The sequence below is a fragment of the Phyllobates terribilis genome, unplaced genomic scaffold (genome assembly GCF_046119375.1).
Source record: "Phyllobates terribilis strain yellow unplaced genomic scaffold, ASM4611937v1 Scaffold_1__5_contigs__length_1240528914, whole genome shotgun sequence".
NCBI lineage: Eukaryota > Metazoa > Chordata > Amphibia > Anura > Dendrobatidae > Phyllobates > Phyllobates terribilis.
This window is the reverse complement of record NW_027362761.1, coordinates 413,499,494-413,517,848: the sequence shown is the minus strand read 5'-3', so window position 1 is coordinate 413,517,848 and position 18,355 is coordinate 413,499,494. Positions and strand designations below refer to the sequence as shown.

The 18,355-nt window shown below is 40.3% G+C and overlaps 1 protein-coding gene across 8 annotated transcripts in view; it reads right to left on the bottom strand.

The window, feature by feature from the left end:
• SEMA6A (semaphorin 6A) overlaps window positions 1-18,355 on the bottom strand; it is a 294,872-nt gene that overhangs the window by 150,384 nt on the left and 126,133 nt on the right. For all 8 annotated transcript variants that reach the window (XM_073676968.1, XM_073676972.1, XM_073676976.1 and 5 more), the window contains 2 exons: window positions 13,125-13,187; window positions 11,738-11,839 (listed from right to left, as the gene is read on the bottom strand). In XM_073676968.1, the coding sequence (XP_073533069.1) occupies window positions 11,738-11,839; window positions 13,125-13,187 (165 nt within the window). The remainder of the gene's footprint in view (window positions 1-11,737; window positions 11,840-13,124; window positions 13,188-18,355) is intronic.

Genomic DNA, 18,355 nt, shown 5'->3' with positions numbered 1-18,355 from the left:
AGGCTGGATGGCGGCGTTCTGCTGCGGTCCAGCCTGTCATCTCGATGTAGCAGAGCTGGAGCTGTCGTGGGAACCATGGAAAGGTAAGGATGAGGTTGCTTTATTATTTTTCTTTTATTGCAGGAGATCGTTGGCTTCAGCTGGAATGGGCGTGATGGTAGGTATGGTTTAATTTAGAACAATAAAGGATTGTGTCTTTATTTCAATTAAAGGACTTTATTCTGGGTGTTTGTGTTTTTTTTAACTTTGACTATGGGGTTAGTAATGGGGGTGTCTTATAGACGCCTCTCCATTACTAACCTGGGCTTGATGTCAGCTGGCATTATAAGCTGACATCAACCCCAACCCTATTACCCCCTGCCACCGCACCAGGGCAGCGTGGAAGAGCGAGGCTAAGTGCCAGAATTGGCGCATCCTATGAATGCGCCATTTCTGGGGCGGCTGACGGCTGGTGTTTCTAGCCTGGGAGGGGGCCAATATTCATGGCTCCCTTCCTGGGCTATTAATATCAGCCCCCAGCTGTCTGCCTAGCCTTTGCTAGCTATTAAATTAGGGGGGACCCCACGTCATTTTTTTTGGGGGGTCCCCCATTTTAATAGCTAGTAAAGGCTATGTATTCAGCTGGGGGCTGATATTAGTAGCCTGGGAAGCTCCGTGGGTATTACCCCCTTCCCAGGCTTCAAACATCTGCCCCAGCCGTCTGCTTAACCTCCGCTAGAGCCTAAAATTAAGGGGAACCCCACGCCAATTTTTTTAATAATAAATCCTTTATTTTAATACTAAATGACAAGTACAGTAACCAACACTATCACTGTACTTCATATATATGTGACTGACATGTTTCTATCTATCTAATCTATGTGTGATGCTCTATCTTTCTGTTCTAAATTGTCGGGTACCGCTGCTGAATTGCCGGCCGGCTTTTTTAAAGAGACAGTGCATGAAAACACTATTATTTTTTTAAATAAATCCTTTACACTAAATGACAAGTACAGTAAGCAACACTATCACTGTACTTATTATATATGTGACTGACATGTTTCTATCTATCTAATCTATGTGTGAAGCTCTATTCTTTCTGTTCTAAATTGTCGGGTACAGATGCTGAATTGCCGGCCGGCTTTTTTAAAGAGACGGTGCACGAAAACACTAATATTTTTTTTAATAAATCCTTTACACTAAATGACAAATGCAGTAACCAACACTGTCACTGTGCTTCTTATATGTGTGACTGACATGTTTCTATCTATCTAATCTATGTGTGAGGCTCTATTCCTTCTTGTCTAAATTGTCGGGTACCGGTGTATGCCGCTGCTGAATTTGCCGGCCGGCTTTTTTAAACAGAGTGTCTTCTGAGCAGTTTGTCAGCTTTTGGACACCTTTGCAGGTGTTTTCTATGTGTTTCTATGTGTTTTTGTTTGCCTGCCATTGGTTTTAACGGTGTTCGACGGTGTTCTAAGGTGTTCGACGAACAGTTCGACGAACAGTTCCTCGAACATCCCGGTGTTCGACGAACCGAACCGAACCCGAACACTACGGGGGTGGCTCAACACTAATTAAATATGATAAACCCATTGACACCCATAGATCCCAATGTCTAAGGGTACATTTACACAGACCGACCAGCGGCACAATACTACCGCCGATCGGTAAACTTCTATCGATTGGTGCTTTTTTGAATGTCTATTTACACAGGCAGACCAAAGCAAATGATGTACACAGAGCGATCTATACTAGACGTCTCAGATGCATAGGCTGTCATGGTTCTCGGCAATACAATATCTATTTATAGAGGATGATGCCCCGCCAAGAATGATGTTTTTTTATACCGTATAAAAGATTATTTCCCCCATCGAGTGATCGGCAGCCTGTCTATACTGCAAGATAATCATGAAACAGGTGTTTTTAACAATATTCATTCACAATTATCTTGTAGTTTAAATGCCCCTTAAAGGGAATATGTCTGCAGATTTTTCGTTGTAATTTGAGGACAGAATGAGGTAGCAGTTGAGACACTGAATTCAGAGATGTGTCACTTATTAAGCTGTGTGCTGTTTACTTACAATGAAGGTTTTATCACTAGATTATCATTGTACTGACCACAGTGCATGAAAGCACTGTTCAGACCACACCCCCTCCTCAGATAAGCAGCTCACTGTCAATAGACAATGCACATGCAGAGCCTGGTGTGGGCGGGGTCAGCTCTGCTTCATGTTACATCTAAGAACTCTGATTGTGTCACATCTGTTGCACCCAGTAAAGTAAGTGATACATCTTTGGAATCAGGGTCTCTTTTCTTACATTACGCTGCTGTCAATTGAGGTAGCAAAAACTTGGTGACAAATTCTTTAAGAAGACAACAGATTTGTCTATGTTTACTCTTCCATGAATTTCATTAAGGAATCCAATTTCTAACAATACTTTACAGTGTCATGCAAGATAGGCCCTTAACAGAGTGCAAGTCTAGCATATGGGGTGTCCTCATATTTGTTCAACAACACCTGAAAGAGTATTGTAAAATCATTTATTTTCCAAAGCTAGCCATTTGTTACTTTTTTCTTAGGATAAGCCAAGAAGACAGGTAAGTTAGGACACATTCATGGCACTGACTGAACCCAAGACAGAATAGGCCAACATTTAAATCCACCTTCATATTTTATGACATGAAAACTGTATCATTTACTTGGGTTTTACTTGTTAAAACAATATAATGCAGTTTCTAGCAAACCACCCTCACCATGGACAACTGTCAAATCAGCTAACACACTCATAATTGTATATTTGCCAATTGTAAATTTTTTTCTAAAACCAAAGCTGACATTTTATCCCTTTACGGGATTTTCTCCCAAACTGTGTTTGATTATGTGGTCTGTGGCGACTGGCAATTTCTCAATATGCAGGGGCATAAATAACAGAGGAGTTCAGAAGAACAAACTTGGAGAGCCACCAAAAGAGTTCAAACTGTGGATGAGGCCTGTCAATTGGCCGGGTTGGTGATGTCATCAAAGCAATTAAATAAGTCCATGAGCAATTATTATGGTGGACTACATTGTAAAATTGAGAATTTTTTTGTTTATATATATATATATAAACTGGATACAGTCTAAAAAGTTTTCTATCATGTTATCTCCACCATTGGATAATAGCTCACTGTAGAACGCAAGATGACATAAATGGACTCTAACCTCTAAGAGTAGGAGCATAGACTAGAGTTGGGAACTATTGGGAGGTATATATCATCTCCAGCTATTTTGTAAATTTGAATGCAATATATCACTCAGATACATTCAATGGATTGGTACACCTACCATAAATCAAAAAAACGCTTACAGTTCTTGAGAAAAGACCTTGCTTGCTGTACTAGGCAGCAATTAACTTTTTACTCATATGGTACAAAGCTTTCATCATTCAGCTGAGGACCTGTCATCATTTGTTTCCTGTCATGAATCTTCGCTGTCCAGTCTTTCAGAAAGCAATTACTTTTCTAGGCAGCACAATTAGACTGGGGTTTGGAAGTGTCAGTATGAAGAAAATAAGCAGAGCTTATACTATAAGGGGCACTGCAATATCTGATGCCCATCTGCATTTTCACTTTGCAGCCCAATAGGGAGGCTCTGTCTTCTGTTCTTCAGTCAAAGGTTGATGAATAGCCATCTGCAGGGCTAGCAGGACAGACAAGAAGGCCACAGGTGTCCATGTTAACTTGTGTGAGTTCCCCTTGCACATACCACTTGTGTTTCAAATGACATGGGCAGCAGGTGATGAAATCAGCAGAGGCAAGAAATTATTGTACGGAAACATCTGCGACAGGCGATGAGATAGATGGTTTGTATTCGGGAAATAATGCTGCTGACGAAAAAAAAATCCAAACCAGTAGAACAGGAGCGACTTCTTGGGATCTGTTATATGCATTAATTGTAACGAACGAGAATGAAGCGGTGACAAGGGGAGTTAGAGTAGTCACTGCTTGGCACAGTTATTGGAAAGCCAGCTGCGTTCTGCTCCCTGCTACAAGCAGAGCATGGTGGAGGAGTAGAAGAAAATATGATTTTCTAACATAACATCGAAGATAAACAAAGGACTGTAAAAGACAGAAGCACACACTGTATCTGTTTGTAAAATAACTTGTCTATTCATTGAAGAAACAGGTGGCCGTGGTTATTCCTGCTCTCCAAAACAAGGGACAATGTGACTCGGACAATCCAAATACTACAAATTCTAGTGAATTATTTCAAACAACTAAAGAGATTTTTAGAAAATTTTACTTTTCATGGTATGTATAAATTAGCTGCTTTATGCATAATAAATCACAATTATGTACTGGGCCCTCCACTAGATATGTAGTTACACGCACACGTCATTCAATCTTGTCACATGATGATGTTTCTTGCGGATATCACCTGCTACACAATATCACATGGAGGCAATAGGAAATTGTTGGTGTTACTTAAGGTGCTCATATATATTGGAGCAAAGAACCTTAAGATTTCAACCATCTGATCTATATGGAGCCTCTTAGGATTTCCACCATCTGATAAATATGGGAGCCTCTCAACTCTCCTGCACCAGATGATTTAGGAGGAAAGAAAACTAGGGTGTTTTGAACTGTTTCGCTCACCTATTTTTTTTCAGTAAAGTTAAGCTAACTTCAGGCATTTCTGGCAGTGGCTTATTTCCCTCTTCCCATTTTGAACTAATGAGTGCTCAGCCAAGAGTTTGGCAGTCAACTAATGAAGGCATATTACCAATTTGGACAATAACCCGGTTATTATGCGCTGCTGTAATGAAGAATCCTAAGCACCAAGATGAGTTGAACGTTTTTTTTATTTCCGCTAGTTTTTTTTATTTCCGCTGAACTAGCGTCTTTTTCAAGTGAATAAAACAATTGCATAGTAAGTGTTCAAGGGTAGGGGGTTTAAAAAGGCTGGAGATGCGACTGAAACTGAAGAAAATGCCCACAAGAAGATTTGAAAAAGAGGGTGGAGGTGTAGAGAGAGGGTGAGGTGAGGGGTAAGAGAGGACATTGAGAAGTAGATTAAAAATAGTATTGCAATGTAGATAGAAAAAATAATACTAAAAGAAAAGGAAAAAAGAAAAGAAGGAAAAAGGAGATAGGAAAGAAACAAAATCAGCAGAGAAATAAGGTGAGAATAGGAAAAAAGAGAGGAGTAGATTGAGAAGTGCTTTGTGGAGATCGAACCCGTGCAGTGTTAGGAAAAAAAGGGAAAGGAGTTAATAAATTGATGGACCGTTGGGAGGAAGAGAAAGAAGAGAACAGGATAGCGAGGATGAGAGGTAAAAGGACAAACCACAGTAGCAGGGATAAGGGAAGAGGGAACCAATGATAACTGTCGTAGAGAAAGATAGCGTAGGTACATTTCAATTGTGAGAGACAAAATCTAAAAAGAAAAATCAGAAAATCACATTGTATGATTTTTAAATAATTAAATTGCATTTTATTGTATGAAATAAGTATTTTATCACCTACCAACCAGCAAGAATTCTGGCTCTCACAGATCTGTTAATTTTTCTTTAAGAAGCCCTCCTACTCTGCACTAATTACCAATATTAATTGCACCTGTTTGAACTCATTACCTGTATAAAAGACAACTGTCCACACACTCATTCAATCACACTCCAACCTCTCCATCATGGCCAAGACCAAAAAGCTGTCTATGGACACCAGGGACAAAATTGTAGACCTGCACAAGGCTGAGATGGGCTGCAGGACAATAGGCAAGCAGCTTGGTGAGAAGGTAACAACTGTTGGCACAATTATTGGAAAATAGAAGAAACACAAGCTGGCTGTCAATCTTCCTCGGTCTGGGGCTCCATGCAAGGTCTCACCTTGTGGGGTAAGTATGATTCTGAGAAAGGTCAGGAATCAGCCTAGATCTACAAGGGAGGACCTGGTCAATGACCTGAAGATAGCTGGGACTGCAGTCTCAAACATTACCGTTAGTAACACACTGCGCTGCCATAGATTAAAATCCTAGAGTGCATGCAAGGTCCACCTGCTCACGTCAGCACATGTCCAGGCCCATATTTATCAATGACCATCTGGATGATCTAGAGGAGGCGTGGTTATATGAGACCAAAATAGAACTTTTTGGTATCAACTCCACTTGCAGTGTTTGGAAGAAGAAGGATGAGTACAACCCCAAGAACCCCAGTTCAACCGTGAAGCATGGTGGCGGAAACATCATACTTTGGAGGTGCTTTTCTGCAAAGGGAACAGGACGACTGCACTGTATTGAAGGGAGGATCGATGGGGTCATGTATGGAAAGATTTTGGCCAACAACCTCCTTCCCTCCATAAGAGCATTGAAGATGGGTCATGGCTGGGTCTTCCAGCATGACAATGACCCGAAACACACAGCCAGGGCCACTAAGGAGTGGTTCCATAAGAAGCATTTCAAGGTACTGGAGTGGCTAAACCACTCTCCAGACCTGAACCTAATAGAAAATTTTAGGAGGGAGCTGAAACTCAATATTGCTCAGTGACAGCCCCGAAACCTGAAAGATCTGGAGAAGATCTGTATGGAGGAGTGGGCCAAAATCCCTGGTGCAGTGTGCAGCAGTGTGCAAATTGGGTCAAAAACTACAGGAAATGTCTAACCTCTGTAATTGCAAACAAAGGTTTCAATACCAAATATTAAGTTCTGTTTTTCTATTGTATCAAATACTTATTTCATGCAATAAAATGCAAATTAATTATGTAAAAATCATACAATGTGATTTTCTGGATTTTTTCTTTAGATTCTGTCTCTCACAGGTGAAGTGTACCTATGATAAAAATTACAGACCTCTCCATTCTTTGTAGGTGTGAAAACTTGCAAAATTGGCAGTGTATCAAATACTTATTTTCCCCACTGTACATGTGTATGTATGTGCAGTGTGTGTTTATACACGTGTACAGTCATGGCCAAAAGTTTTGAGAATGACACCAAAATTATATTTTCACATGATCTGCTGGCCTCTTGTTTTTATTAGTGTTTGTCTGATGTTTAGATCACATACAGAAATATAATTGCAATCATATTATGAGTACCAATAGGTTATATTGACAGTTAGAATGAGTTAATGCAGCAAGTCAATATTTGCAGTGTCGCCCCTTCTTCTTCACGACCTCTGTAATTCTCCCTGGCATGCTCTCAATCAACTTTTGGACCAAATCCTGACTGATAGCAGTCAATTCTTGCATAATCAATGCTTGCATTTTGCCAGAATTTGTTGGTTTTTGTTTGTCCACCCGTCTCTTGATGATTGACCACAAGTTCTCAATGGGATTAAGATCTGGGGAGTTTCCAGGCCATGGACCCAAAATCTCTATGTTTTGTTCCATGAGCCATTTAGTTATCATCTTTGCTTTATGGCAAGGTGCTCCATCATGCTGGAAAAGGCATTGTTGGGCGCCAAACTGCTCTTGGACGGTTGGGAGAAGTTGCTCTTGGAGGACATTCTGGTACCATTCTTTATTCATGGCTGTGTTTTTAGGCAAGACTGTGAGTGAGCCGATTCCCTTGGCTGAGAAGCAACCCCACACATGAATGGTTTCAGGATGCTTTACAGTTGGCATGAGACAAGACTGGTAGTAGCGCTCACCTCTTCTTCTCCGAATAAGCTGTTTTCCAGATGTACCAAACAATCGAAAAGGGGATTTATCAGAGAAAATGACTTTGCCCCAGTCCTCAGCAGTCCACTCCCTGTTCCTTTTGCAGAATATCAGTAGGTCCCTGATGTTTTTCTGGAGAGAAGTGGCTTCTTTGCAGCCCTCCTTGAAACCATCCCTTGCTCAAAGAGTCTCCGCCTCACAGTGTGTGCTGAAGCACTCACACCAGCCTGCTGCCATTCCTGAGCAAGCTCGGCACTGCTGGTAGTCCGATCCCGCAGCTGAAACAGTTTTAAGATACGGTCCTGGAGCTTGCTGGTCTTTCTTGGGCGCCCTGAAGCCTTTTTGACAACAATGGAAGCTCTCTCCTTGAAGTTCTTGATGATGCGGTAGATTGTTGACTGAGGTGCAATCTTTGTAGCTGCGATACTCTTCCCTGTTAGTCCATTTTTGTGCAGTGCAATGATGGCTGCACGTGTTTCTTTAGAGATAACCATGGTTAACTGAAGAGAAATAATGATACCAAGAACCAGCCTCCTTTTAAAGTGTCCAGTGATGTCATTCTTACTTAATCATGACTGATTGATCGCCAGCCCTGTCCTCATCAACACCCACACCTGTGTTAATGGATCAATCACTAAAACGATGTTAGCTGCTCCTTTTAAGGCAGGACTGCAATGATGTTGAAATGTGTTTTGGGGGTTAAAGTTCATTTTCTGGGCAAATATTGACTTTGCAAGTACAGTAATTGCTGTTAAGCTGATCACTCTTTGACATTCAGGAGTATATACAAATTGCCATTACAAAAAATGAAGCAGTAAACTTTGGAAAAATTACTATTTGTCTCATTCTCAATACTTTTGGCCATGACTGTATGTGCAGTGTGTGTGATGACATGATTATATTAGAATTTTTTCTATGTTGATTTTTTTGTTCAAGAATAAATGTGGATTGTTGCTCATGGAAAAAAAACAGACATCCCCTGAAAATAAGACCAAACCCATCTTTCGGAGAAAAATCTGATATAAGACCCTGCCTTATTTTCAGGGAAACATGGTATTATTGCGTGGACAAAAACTATGAAAACTTGTCAACTTATTTTTATCTTTATAAAAAAAACAAAGAAAATATCACAGTGCCACTGGTCAATGGTGATTTTACAGTGCGGGCTTATCCACTTTGTGATTGCGATAGATCACATTGTATTATTTGGTGCTATCACCACTAATTTTACAATTTGGGAGGGCACATGAAATCAAATCAATACAAGCTGTTCCTGGTAGCAACAGTTTCTTGATCACAACAAATCTAACACTGTTTGATATATGTGATATATAAAATTGCAACTGCATTATCAAAAAAGTATACATGCGATTTCATGCATCCTCAGTGGTCAAAATATCCTGAGATGCAAGGGATGAAATTTTCATCTTAAAAAAAATAGATATGATTTTGTGATACTCTCGAAAGAGATGCCTTTGCCATAAATGTCGTTGTGTGGCGACCCAGTGGTTGTCAAGGGTTTTCTCATGTCAAACGATTGTATTGAGTTTGTTTGTGAGAAATCTGAGTCCTTAAAAGTGGTGTCTAGGACTTTTACAATGATGACCTGTCCTTAGGATAGGTCATCATTATCTGATTGGTGAAGAGCAACACTTAACACCCCCGCTTTCAGCAATGGCCATTCTGCAGTTGATGGAGATGTGCAGCTCCGTAACTGAGCACTTCCAGCCGCCACTGCCACCAGGAAAGGCTGATCGGTAGTGGTGCTCTGGTGCCAGGTGTCACGCTCCCACCAACCGGATATTGAAGACCTATCCAAAGAATAGGTCATCAAAAAGTCCCAGAAATCCTCTTTAACTAAACTCCGGCAAAGGTAAAGGTGGACACTTCTACACATTTTACATAGACATTTTCTCACTGAATGCTTCTCTTACAATTCATATTAAACATAAGTGTGAAGTACTTCGATTTCGTAAACTTCTAATAAACCAATTTAAATCAGCACACTCTCATAGCTAAAAGCAATAAAAACTCCCAATTATCATATTACGATGTTAATTTAAAGAGTGATAGAACATAATTTTAATAACTCCTTATAATGCCAAAGAATCTGCAGATATTCTCACAGAGGTTGTAAACAATGAGCTGCCGACCCCCACTGCTAGGGATAATCATCACTGAAACAGACAGCAGCCCCCCAAGCACTAATTCATTTTCATGGCCTGGAGCAGCAACAGACAAATAAGAGGGTAGATAGGAAATTACAGCACAGAACAAGTGCAGGGGCTGGTACAGCACTCCAGCTGATATACCATTAACTTTTATTAAAAGACTAGATGGAGGCCCGATGCTATTGCATTGGGAGGGTGGTAATGTCACAATGGGGGCAGGTTTGGCAGCGTTAAGAATCTCTCCCGCCCCATGTGCTCACCCACCTATCTACTCTCTCTTTCCCCCATGTGCTGACTTCTTCCGTCTGTGCTCTCTTCTTTGACCTGTCTAACCCATGTGCTATCCCACTTGTCTGCTGTCTCTCTCCTTCCTGTGCAGTGTTCTCCCCTCATGTGCTGTCCCATTTCAGCTGTCTCCCCCCCTGTGCTCTGTCTCTCTCCCCCCTGTGCGCTTTCTCTCTCCCCCATCTGCTGTCTTCTCCTCTCATGTGATCTCTTCTTTGACCTGTGTACCCCATGTTTTCTCCCCCTTGTCTGCTCTCTCTCTCCACCCCTGTGCTGTCTTCTTCCCTCATGAGTTCTCTCGTTTGAGCTGGCTCCCCGTGCAGTAAATCAGACTGCCGCCATCTTTGTGCAGACAGATATCGGCGGTCACATTAAAACTGCGCATGAGCTCCACCAGGACAAACAAACATGGCAGCGGTCAGTGAATCATTCGGTTGATCCTGGCAGCGGCGTGTGCAGCGTGTACGGAGTGTTCGCGACGGTGTTCCGCTGCTGGTACCGCACAAGAGGCTGGTACCACCAGCGGTTTCCATATTGAGACAGCCATCACCTGGGTGTCCCAATATGGTGATCGACGAACTTCCGCCACTTGGAATTCTGGGATCCGGACACATCTGGTCGGAACAGGATGTGAAGACATTGCAAGGTAAGTATATTAGTATACTATAGATATCAGAGAATCAGATCATGTCTACAGAGATTTGTTATAGAAAGAGAATAAACCAAAAATGTGACCACAGGCCAATCTGATGTCTATGGTTCAGCCCAGTTGTATATCTACATGTCTGTCGCTATGTTCTCCCAGAAATGTGATGCCAGATTTATCGGCCAGCCACACATCTCCTTCACCTATTTTAATTAGGTGAATTTATCTGAAAAAAATCTGACACCAAATATGATTCTCCTTGTAAATGGTTATATATCATTACTTTCTCTAGTAGGCATGTAAAAGTTTTGGCCACCGATGTTGCATCCCTGTATGAAAGGGGGTTGTGAGGTCGGCCAGATGTCTCGTCAGTTGAACTGTAGGCGATGTGTCAAAAGAATGTGGGTAATTTTTGGTCATTGGCATTTTATTCAAAAGGCAACATGCTCTAGATATGGCATTTTTTCTGTGTTTTTTTTCCAACTGTGCCGGAAAAATGCCGGAGATAACACAGGAAAACAAAAAAACGCATGAAAAAAATAAAATACAAGAAACTGAAACTGTGTAAAGGTCAATAGTTAAGATAAATTTACACTGCAAGATTAAAATGAACAAGCGTTTATAGGAACACTCATTCACAATAATTTTATAGTCAAAAAGGATGCTGATCACCTAAGTATTCTGCTTATTCGTAGGGTAAAATGATCTTTTATTCTGCACTAAAGATCATCGTTTTGAGCAGCGCATAGTCATCAGGCAGAAACTGTACTGGCACTGTCTAGAACAATAGCAGCCTGTGCACACTTAATATAATCTAGATTGTAGAGTTCACATCTGAAGCCAGGCTGGCCGGTGTAAACAGGCTGTTAAATGACCGCCAATCAGCTGACTGGCGGTCATTTCGTGCCTCAGTTCAGACCCTTACTATCACACAGCAAACACTGAAATTACTGCACTTACATTTGTAGCATACCCATATTTAACATTCAAATCAGGAAAAGCTACGCTATAAAGACTTACCCTGTAATTTCTACAGGCAGGATTAAAAGCATTTGTTCCACAGACAAATAATGTTTCTTCGTCCCTTTTAAGTAGAACCTTTATGAAATTATGACATTCATCCTGTAGACAAGGTAAAATGCACTTAGATATTAGGCAACAGTACAAAAGCTAATGATCTATCTAATTTATCTACTCCACAATGGTTCCACTAAAAGTTGACTTAGATGAGCTGACAACTTGCGAAAGTGCATTTGTAAGAACACTCGTTCCCATTTATCGGCGCATGTAAACATGCCAGTGATCAGTTGTCGAATGAGCAAAACACTTTTTCTCCACTTGATCAAATTCTTTATGAAGGTACAAGTCATTGTTATCGGCAGCACATCGTCCGGAGTAATCTGGGAACGCGCTGCCTACAACATAATGCTGTATGGGAACAAACAATAGGTTTTTTTTGTCGGGTTGTGAAAAAAAGCCAGTAAATGAGTGCTTATAGAATTTTATATAGTTGATTGTCACTTGATAGTGAGCTGAGATCGGCCTGTCTGAATGGGTCATCCATAAATCAACTCCACTTGGATGCTAAATATGCACTTAGTGCAGCTGCTCAAGGATTCCACTAAGTTAAAGGGGTTATCCAACTTATACATTTCAATAAAAAACTAGCTGCAGAATTTAAGAAACAAACAAAAGTAACACTACTCACCTATTATTTTCCCTGTGACCCAGCACTAACACTCCGTGCTCCTGGCCTTTAGTTTACATGGAGCCGCAGTGATCACATGCCCCAATTCTGCCATCACAACTCTGCGATCGGAGCCTTTATGCCGACTGCATGTAAATATAGACCAGGATCATCAGCACTGGATTATCAGGGGGAAGAGTAGGTGAGTAGTGTTCCTTGTGTTTTGTTAGAACATCTTCAGCTGTTTTTTTTTTCATTTAATTTTTTTTATTCTAATTGGATAATCCATAATTAGCTGAACCTTTGTATAAGATATTGTATTGTAATAATCAGCCATACAGGGGCTATTTTATCTCATAATGGAAAGCGTGGAACTGCCTTTTCTCGCTGTTGGAATCTGTTTTTCATTTTTAATTTTTTTTGTTTAAAAGAAGTTTAGGGAAGACATCTCATATTGGATTTTTCATATTTTGCAATACACCATTTCCTTTACTTTCAGCTATATATAGGGGCTAACACCTTTCTTACACTCTTGTAAAAGATTAATTTTACATAATATTTTACAGTAAACATCCAAATGAAAGTCGCCGAGTTAATTGAAAAAGCAATTACCACCGGAGCAGTGTGTGCCGTGATCCGTAGCACATTACAGGCAGCGACCACGGATAACTGTCTACAGGGTAACCCTTGGTGTCAGAAAAAGAAATGGAAACTGCCTACCTTATGCTTTCCCTTCATTCTGCAGGTATCTACATCCGGCTGCTTAGATTTCCATGTCAGTTTCTGCAAAGATCAGGAAAGAGAAAATCAATTAGAGCCCCTAAGGCGGTGATGTCTTTGATTTTTAATGTCAGAGTTGAAGTGAGGAAACAAGCGGCAGGATACAAGTTTATGTGTTGCATCTGTCTCCCTTATGATTAATTGTCATCTATGTAAAGTAGTATAGAATATGATCTTTAAAATGTCGACGGTTTCTTGTCTGACAGGTGCACAGATATCAGGGTAATCCTACAGAGCGTGCCTATGGGACTTCTTCATTCATATACACAAACCTCTTCTTACATACTTTACCGGCTATGACATATTTACTGTTCTAGATGAACGTGTCAATGTTAACACACTACTGCAGATTCAAGATTCAGCACCAAAGGTTGCATTACAATGTAAAGAGGCCAAGGACTGATGTATATCAAGGGGAAGGATTATTAAAGTTCTTCAGTTCGCCATGGGCATAACAGTATGCTAATGATGCATGCAGCTCTTGCAGGCCGTATAGAAGTCCCTGGATAGACTTTCACGCCATCAGCATAATAAAATTGATAGAAGCATAAAGTTGAAAAAAGAAATGCTCAGCATTCCAAAAGCAGACTCTGAGTGCTTTGATGTACGCTCTGGCACTAAAGCTAGGAGTGCGGCACCTATGCATATTCAGTAGATTCCTAAAATGTCTTAGTTGGCAAACACGCACACACAGTATCTTCAGTGACCACATATAAGTAGCTCACTTCATATGAACACATCAGCACTTCGCAAACACTCCTAGTCAGGCTCGGACTGGCCAGCAGAAGAACAGGAGAATCCTCCGGCGGGCCCCTATGCACCAATAAGCAACTTGCCCCCAACATGAGCAGTAGTTGGCCAATACATTAATTCACTTTGTACAGGCAAAAGCAGGATCTCATCATTCATTCAACAAACTACCTAGTTTATTTTTATATAGAACCAGTAGTAAATTTGTGAAAGAGGGTAATATAATATATGCATGAAGCTGAACAGTGGGCCCCAAAAGTCAAGGTTACTGGTGGGCCCTTGCCACCCCAGTTTGACACTGCTCCTACTGACTAGTACTGCAATGGTTTGAATTGGACAAGGGTTGTATTTTCTCCGTGGAGTTTTGTTCTTTTCTTCCCATATTGGTTACTAACATGTAAAGCTAAGCTTTAAATAAAGAAGCTAGTATACATTATTCTCTCCTGTATAATGGCTAATCAATGTACTGACTAAAGAGGACGGAAGGAAATACCTAAGAAATGGCGCTATCGAGCATTCTTGGCTGAATGTATCGATTTCCATGTCAAATTGGTATATTCATCACTCTACTGACATGACTGATAGAAGTATAATACATCTTGATAAAACTTTTGCAATATAGTAAAGACAGTGCCAAAAAATGAAGTGTGGCACATAGATTGATTAATGCTCCATAATACTGAAGTGTGCACAGGCTTTGTGCACATGGTTATGCCTTGTACATGAGACCTAGGTGTGCGGCACAGGCGACATATGAATCAGGAGTCCGGCTTTTAATGTGGTAGACAAAAATACAGAAATGAAGTCCATAATAGCAGAGTCTGAGGAACGGGTTAGTCTAATCTGAAAATGCATATCTATAATGGAATTACATTTTTGGATCTGTACATAGAAATTCTGGCACAATTCCTGGCCTCAGTACAAGCTAGTTATTCTGTTCTTATCTGGTTTTGCTTTGCTGCTCCAAACTATATTTCCCCTTTAAATACTTTTATAGCATGAATGATCAAAACAGGTGGAATCGCATTGTGTCAGACCACGGAATGAAAGTCTTATGCAAAAAAAGAGAAATATCATCCGGCTTGTTCTATGCAAATAACCCACCGGTTACCCAAAGTGAAATGTACTTCACTAAATGCTTAAACCAGGATTAGGAAGTGTGTGGTTTGCTTTCGGGATTACTTGCTTACAGCAGTTTCGCTCAAAATACTTTATTTTGTCAAATAGATGATCCAGCTAAAGTTTATATGTGGCATCTCAAATATTGTGGAAATGGGAAATATGTATCAAATGTATTATCTACTCCTTTTTTAGGGCTAGCTCAGTGGGTGAGGCTTTTTTTTTTAGAATTACGTGTCGCATCTCCTGTTGCTTATACAGCTTTTTTCTCAGTTGCAGTCACTGTGAAAAAACACTGCTATTCACACATAAAGGCCCTGGTTCATCATTGCCTTTTTACATGTTTTGGGTCTATTTTTGTGTGTTATGCGCCTTTTTTTTGTGTTTGCACCTAATTTATTATTCTATTTGCGCCTTTTTTTTTAAGTCTATTTTATATTTGCTCTCCTGTTTTGTTTTTTTCAGCTTTGTGGGCAAAGTTTAGCAGATAATTTTGATTGATGCATCAATTATTTGAAAGTCACAAATTTTGGTGCAACTCTACACCAGTCGCCCCCCCATGATGTAATTTTGAGTACGCCGGTATTTTGGTGCAATTTTTTTGTCATTTGTGAAATGTTCAACTTTTGGAGCCAAACAGTTGCAAAAACAGTTCAAGACAGAAAAAAAACGAATTTGGACTTGAATTGCGTGTGCCATTGTGAAGAATCTGGTGACAAAAATGGCAGCTAATACTACAAGACAAAAAAGGATAATGTCTTAAAAAACCCCGCAAATGATGAATCGGGGCCTACATGTGTAAATAAATGCACATTTGTGCATTACGCAGACAGCCTGTTGTATTCAATTGACATCATGTAATACCTTATTTCCCCTGTAGAGGCACTGCAGAGAAAGTGAACTATTGCTGCCCGGACCCCTCACATTCACATTCTATAGTAAATTAATGGGGGTCTAAAAGAGGGCGCTCTTTCATCTGCTTATTTTTACCACCTTCCAGCTATATTATTAGTACCGTATTTTTCAGATTATAAGACGCACTTTCCCCCCCAAATTTGAGAGGAAAATGGGGTGCATCTTATAATCTGAATGTTGCTTACCGGGGTTGGAGGGGGGACCCTGCCTCCTATGACCTCGTTCCACCGCCGCCGTTCCCCCAGTAAGGTACTGTAAAATCGGACTATAAGACGCACCACCATTTTATTAAAACATTTTTTTCCTATTTTCCTCCCCAAAGTTTGGGGTGCATTTTATGGTCCGGTGCATCTTATAATCCGCAAAATACGGTATATTAGTACCCTGGCTTCTTGTACCAAAAAAAGTATTGCCAAAAGTGAATGAGAAATCCAGAACAATTTTGGGCAGCCATGCTGCAGCTTTGTGCCCAATCCTGTGTGTTCTGGCCTTAAAGTGCTACATATGAACTTGTACAAGAAAAAAACTATAAATATAACCTGATCATATAAAATATGGGCGTGTTTTCTGATTTTGATTTTGATCCATACAAATATGTACCTGTGCAAGGACAGTATAATACTGTGGAGTAAAAGTTAAAGGTAAATCAATAAAAGCATTGCACTAAGGCAAACACTTATTAACATCCAGAGAAAACATTGTTAAAATGACTGTTTGTGTTTTAAGTGGTAAGTGTTAAAGCATAATATAAATGTATAACTCAGCTGGATGAAAGCCATATGATGGATAATCCTGCAGGGATTCTGAGACATTTCCATAAAGAGAACATACTACACAAGATAAAGCCTCTCTTCATAAACACACATATTTAATAATTGTGTTTCCCCCATTTTCAAAGGTGCTTTGTCATCCCAAAGCTAGATGGTACAGACAGAATGAGAAGGCGTCCTATAGGGAGTGACATACATATTACTCCGCATGTCTCTTTTTCAGTTTAGACACTACGGACAAAGTTGTTCAAAACTTTGCTGTAATTTATTGCACATCATAAAATGCAGGATATCATAGAATCATAGAATCATAGAATGGTAGAGTTGGAAGGGACCTCCTGGGTCATCTGGTCCAACCCCCTGCTCAAAGCAGGATTCACTAAATCATCTCAGACAGATGTCTGTCCAGCCTCTGTTTGAAGACGTCCATTGAAGGGGAACTCACCACCTCTCGTGGCAGCCTGTTCCACTCATTAATCACCCTAACTGTCAAAAAGTTTTTTCTAATATCTAATCTGTGTCTCCTCCCATTTATTTTCATCCCATTGCTTCTAGTCTTTCCTTGTGCAAATGAGAATAAAGATGATCCTTCTACAATGTGACAGCCCTTGACATATTTGTAGACAGCTATTAAGTCTCCTCTCAGTCTTCTTTTTTGCAAGCTAAACATTCCCAAATCCTGCAACCGTTCCTCATAGGACATGGTTTGCAGACCAGTCACCATTCTGGTCGCTCTTCTCTGAACTTGCTCCAGTTTGTCTATGTCTTTTTTAAAATGTGGTGCCCAAAACTGTACACAGTATTCCAGATGAGGTCTGACCAAAGAGGAGTAAAGACCGATAATGACTTCACGTGATCTAGACTGTATGCTTCTGTTAATATATCCCAGAATTGTATTTGCCTTTTTTGCTGCTGCATCACACTGTTGACTCATGTTCAGTCTATGATCTATTAGTATACCTAAGTCTTTTTCACATGTACTGTTGCTTAGCTCTATTCCTCCCATTCTGTATATGCTTTTTTCATTTTTATTGCCCAGATGTAGTACTTTGCATTTTTCCCTGTTAAAAACCATTCTGTTGGTTGCTGCCCACTGCTCCAGTTTATTTAGGTCTTTTTGAATCCTCTCTCTCTCTTCTCTAGTATTAGCTATCCCTCCTAGCTTTGTGTCATCAGCAAATTTAATCAGTTTACCCTCAATTCCTTCATCTAAATCATTGATAAAGATGTTGAACAATACAGGTCCCAGGACGGAGCCCTGTGGTACCCCACTTGAGACATTCATCCAGCTGGATGTGAAGCCATTTACAACCACCCTTTGAGTCCGATCACTAAGCCAGTTATGAATCCACCTAACAGTTGCCTGGTCCATTGCATACTTGGTCATTTTTTCAATATATATATAATATGGTGAGTGTATGTAATATTTCCCAAACCCATCCCATTGTGTAAAAGACGTAAAGGCATGTAATGCAATTTATTCACAAATTTTATATTTATAGAGAACCTGACATCTGATACATGCTGTCCAATCCACAGGCAGCGTGTGAACTCAGCCAGGTATGTTTGACTCTGAAGAGCTGCGGCGTCTCAGAGAAAGCATACTTTTAATAGCTG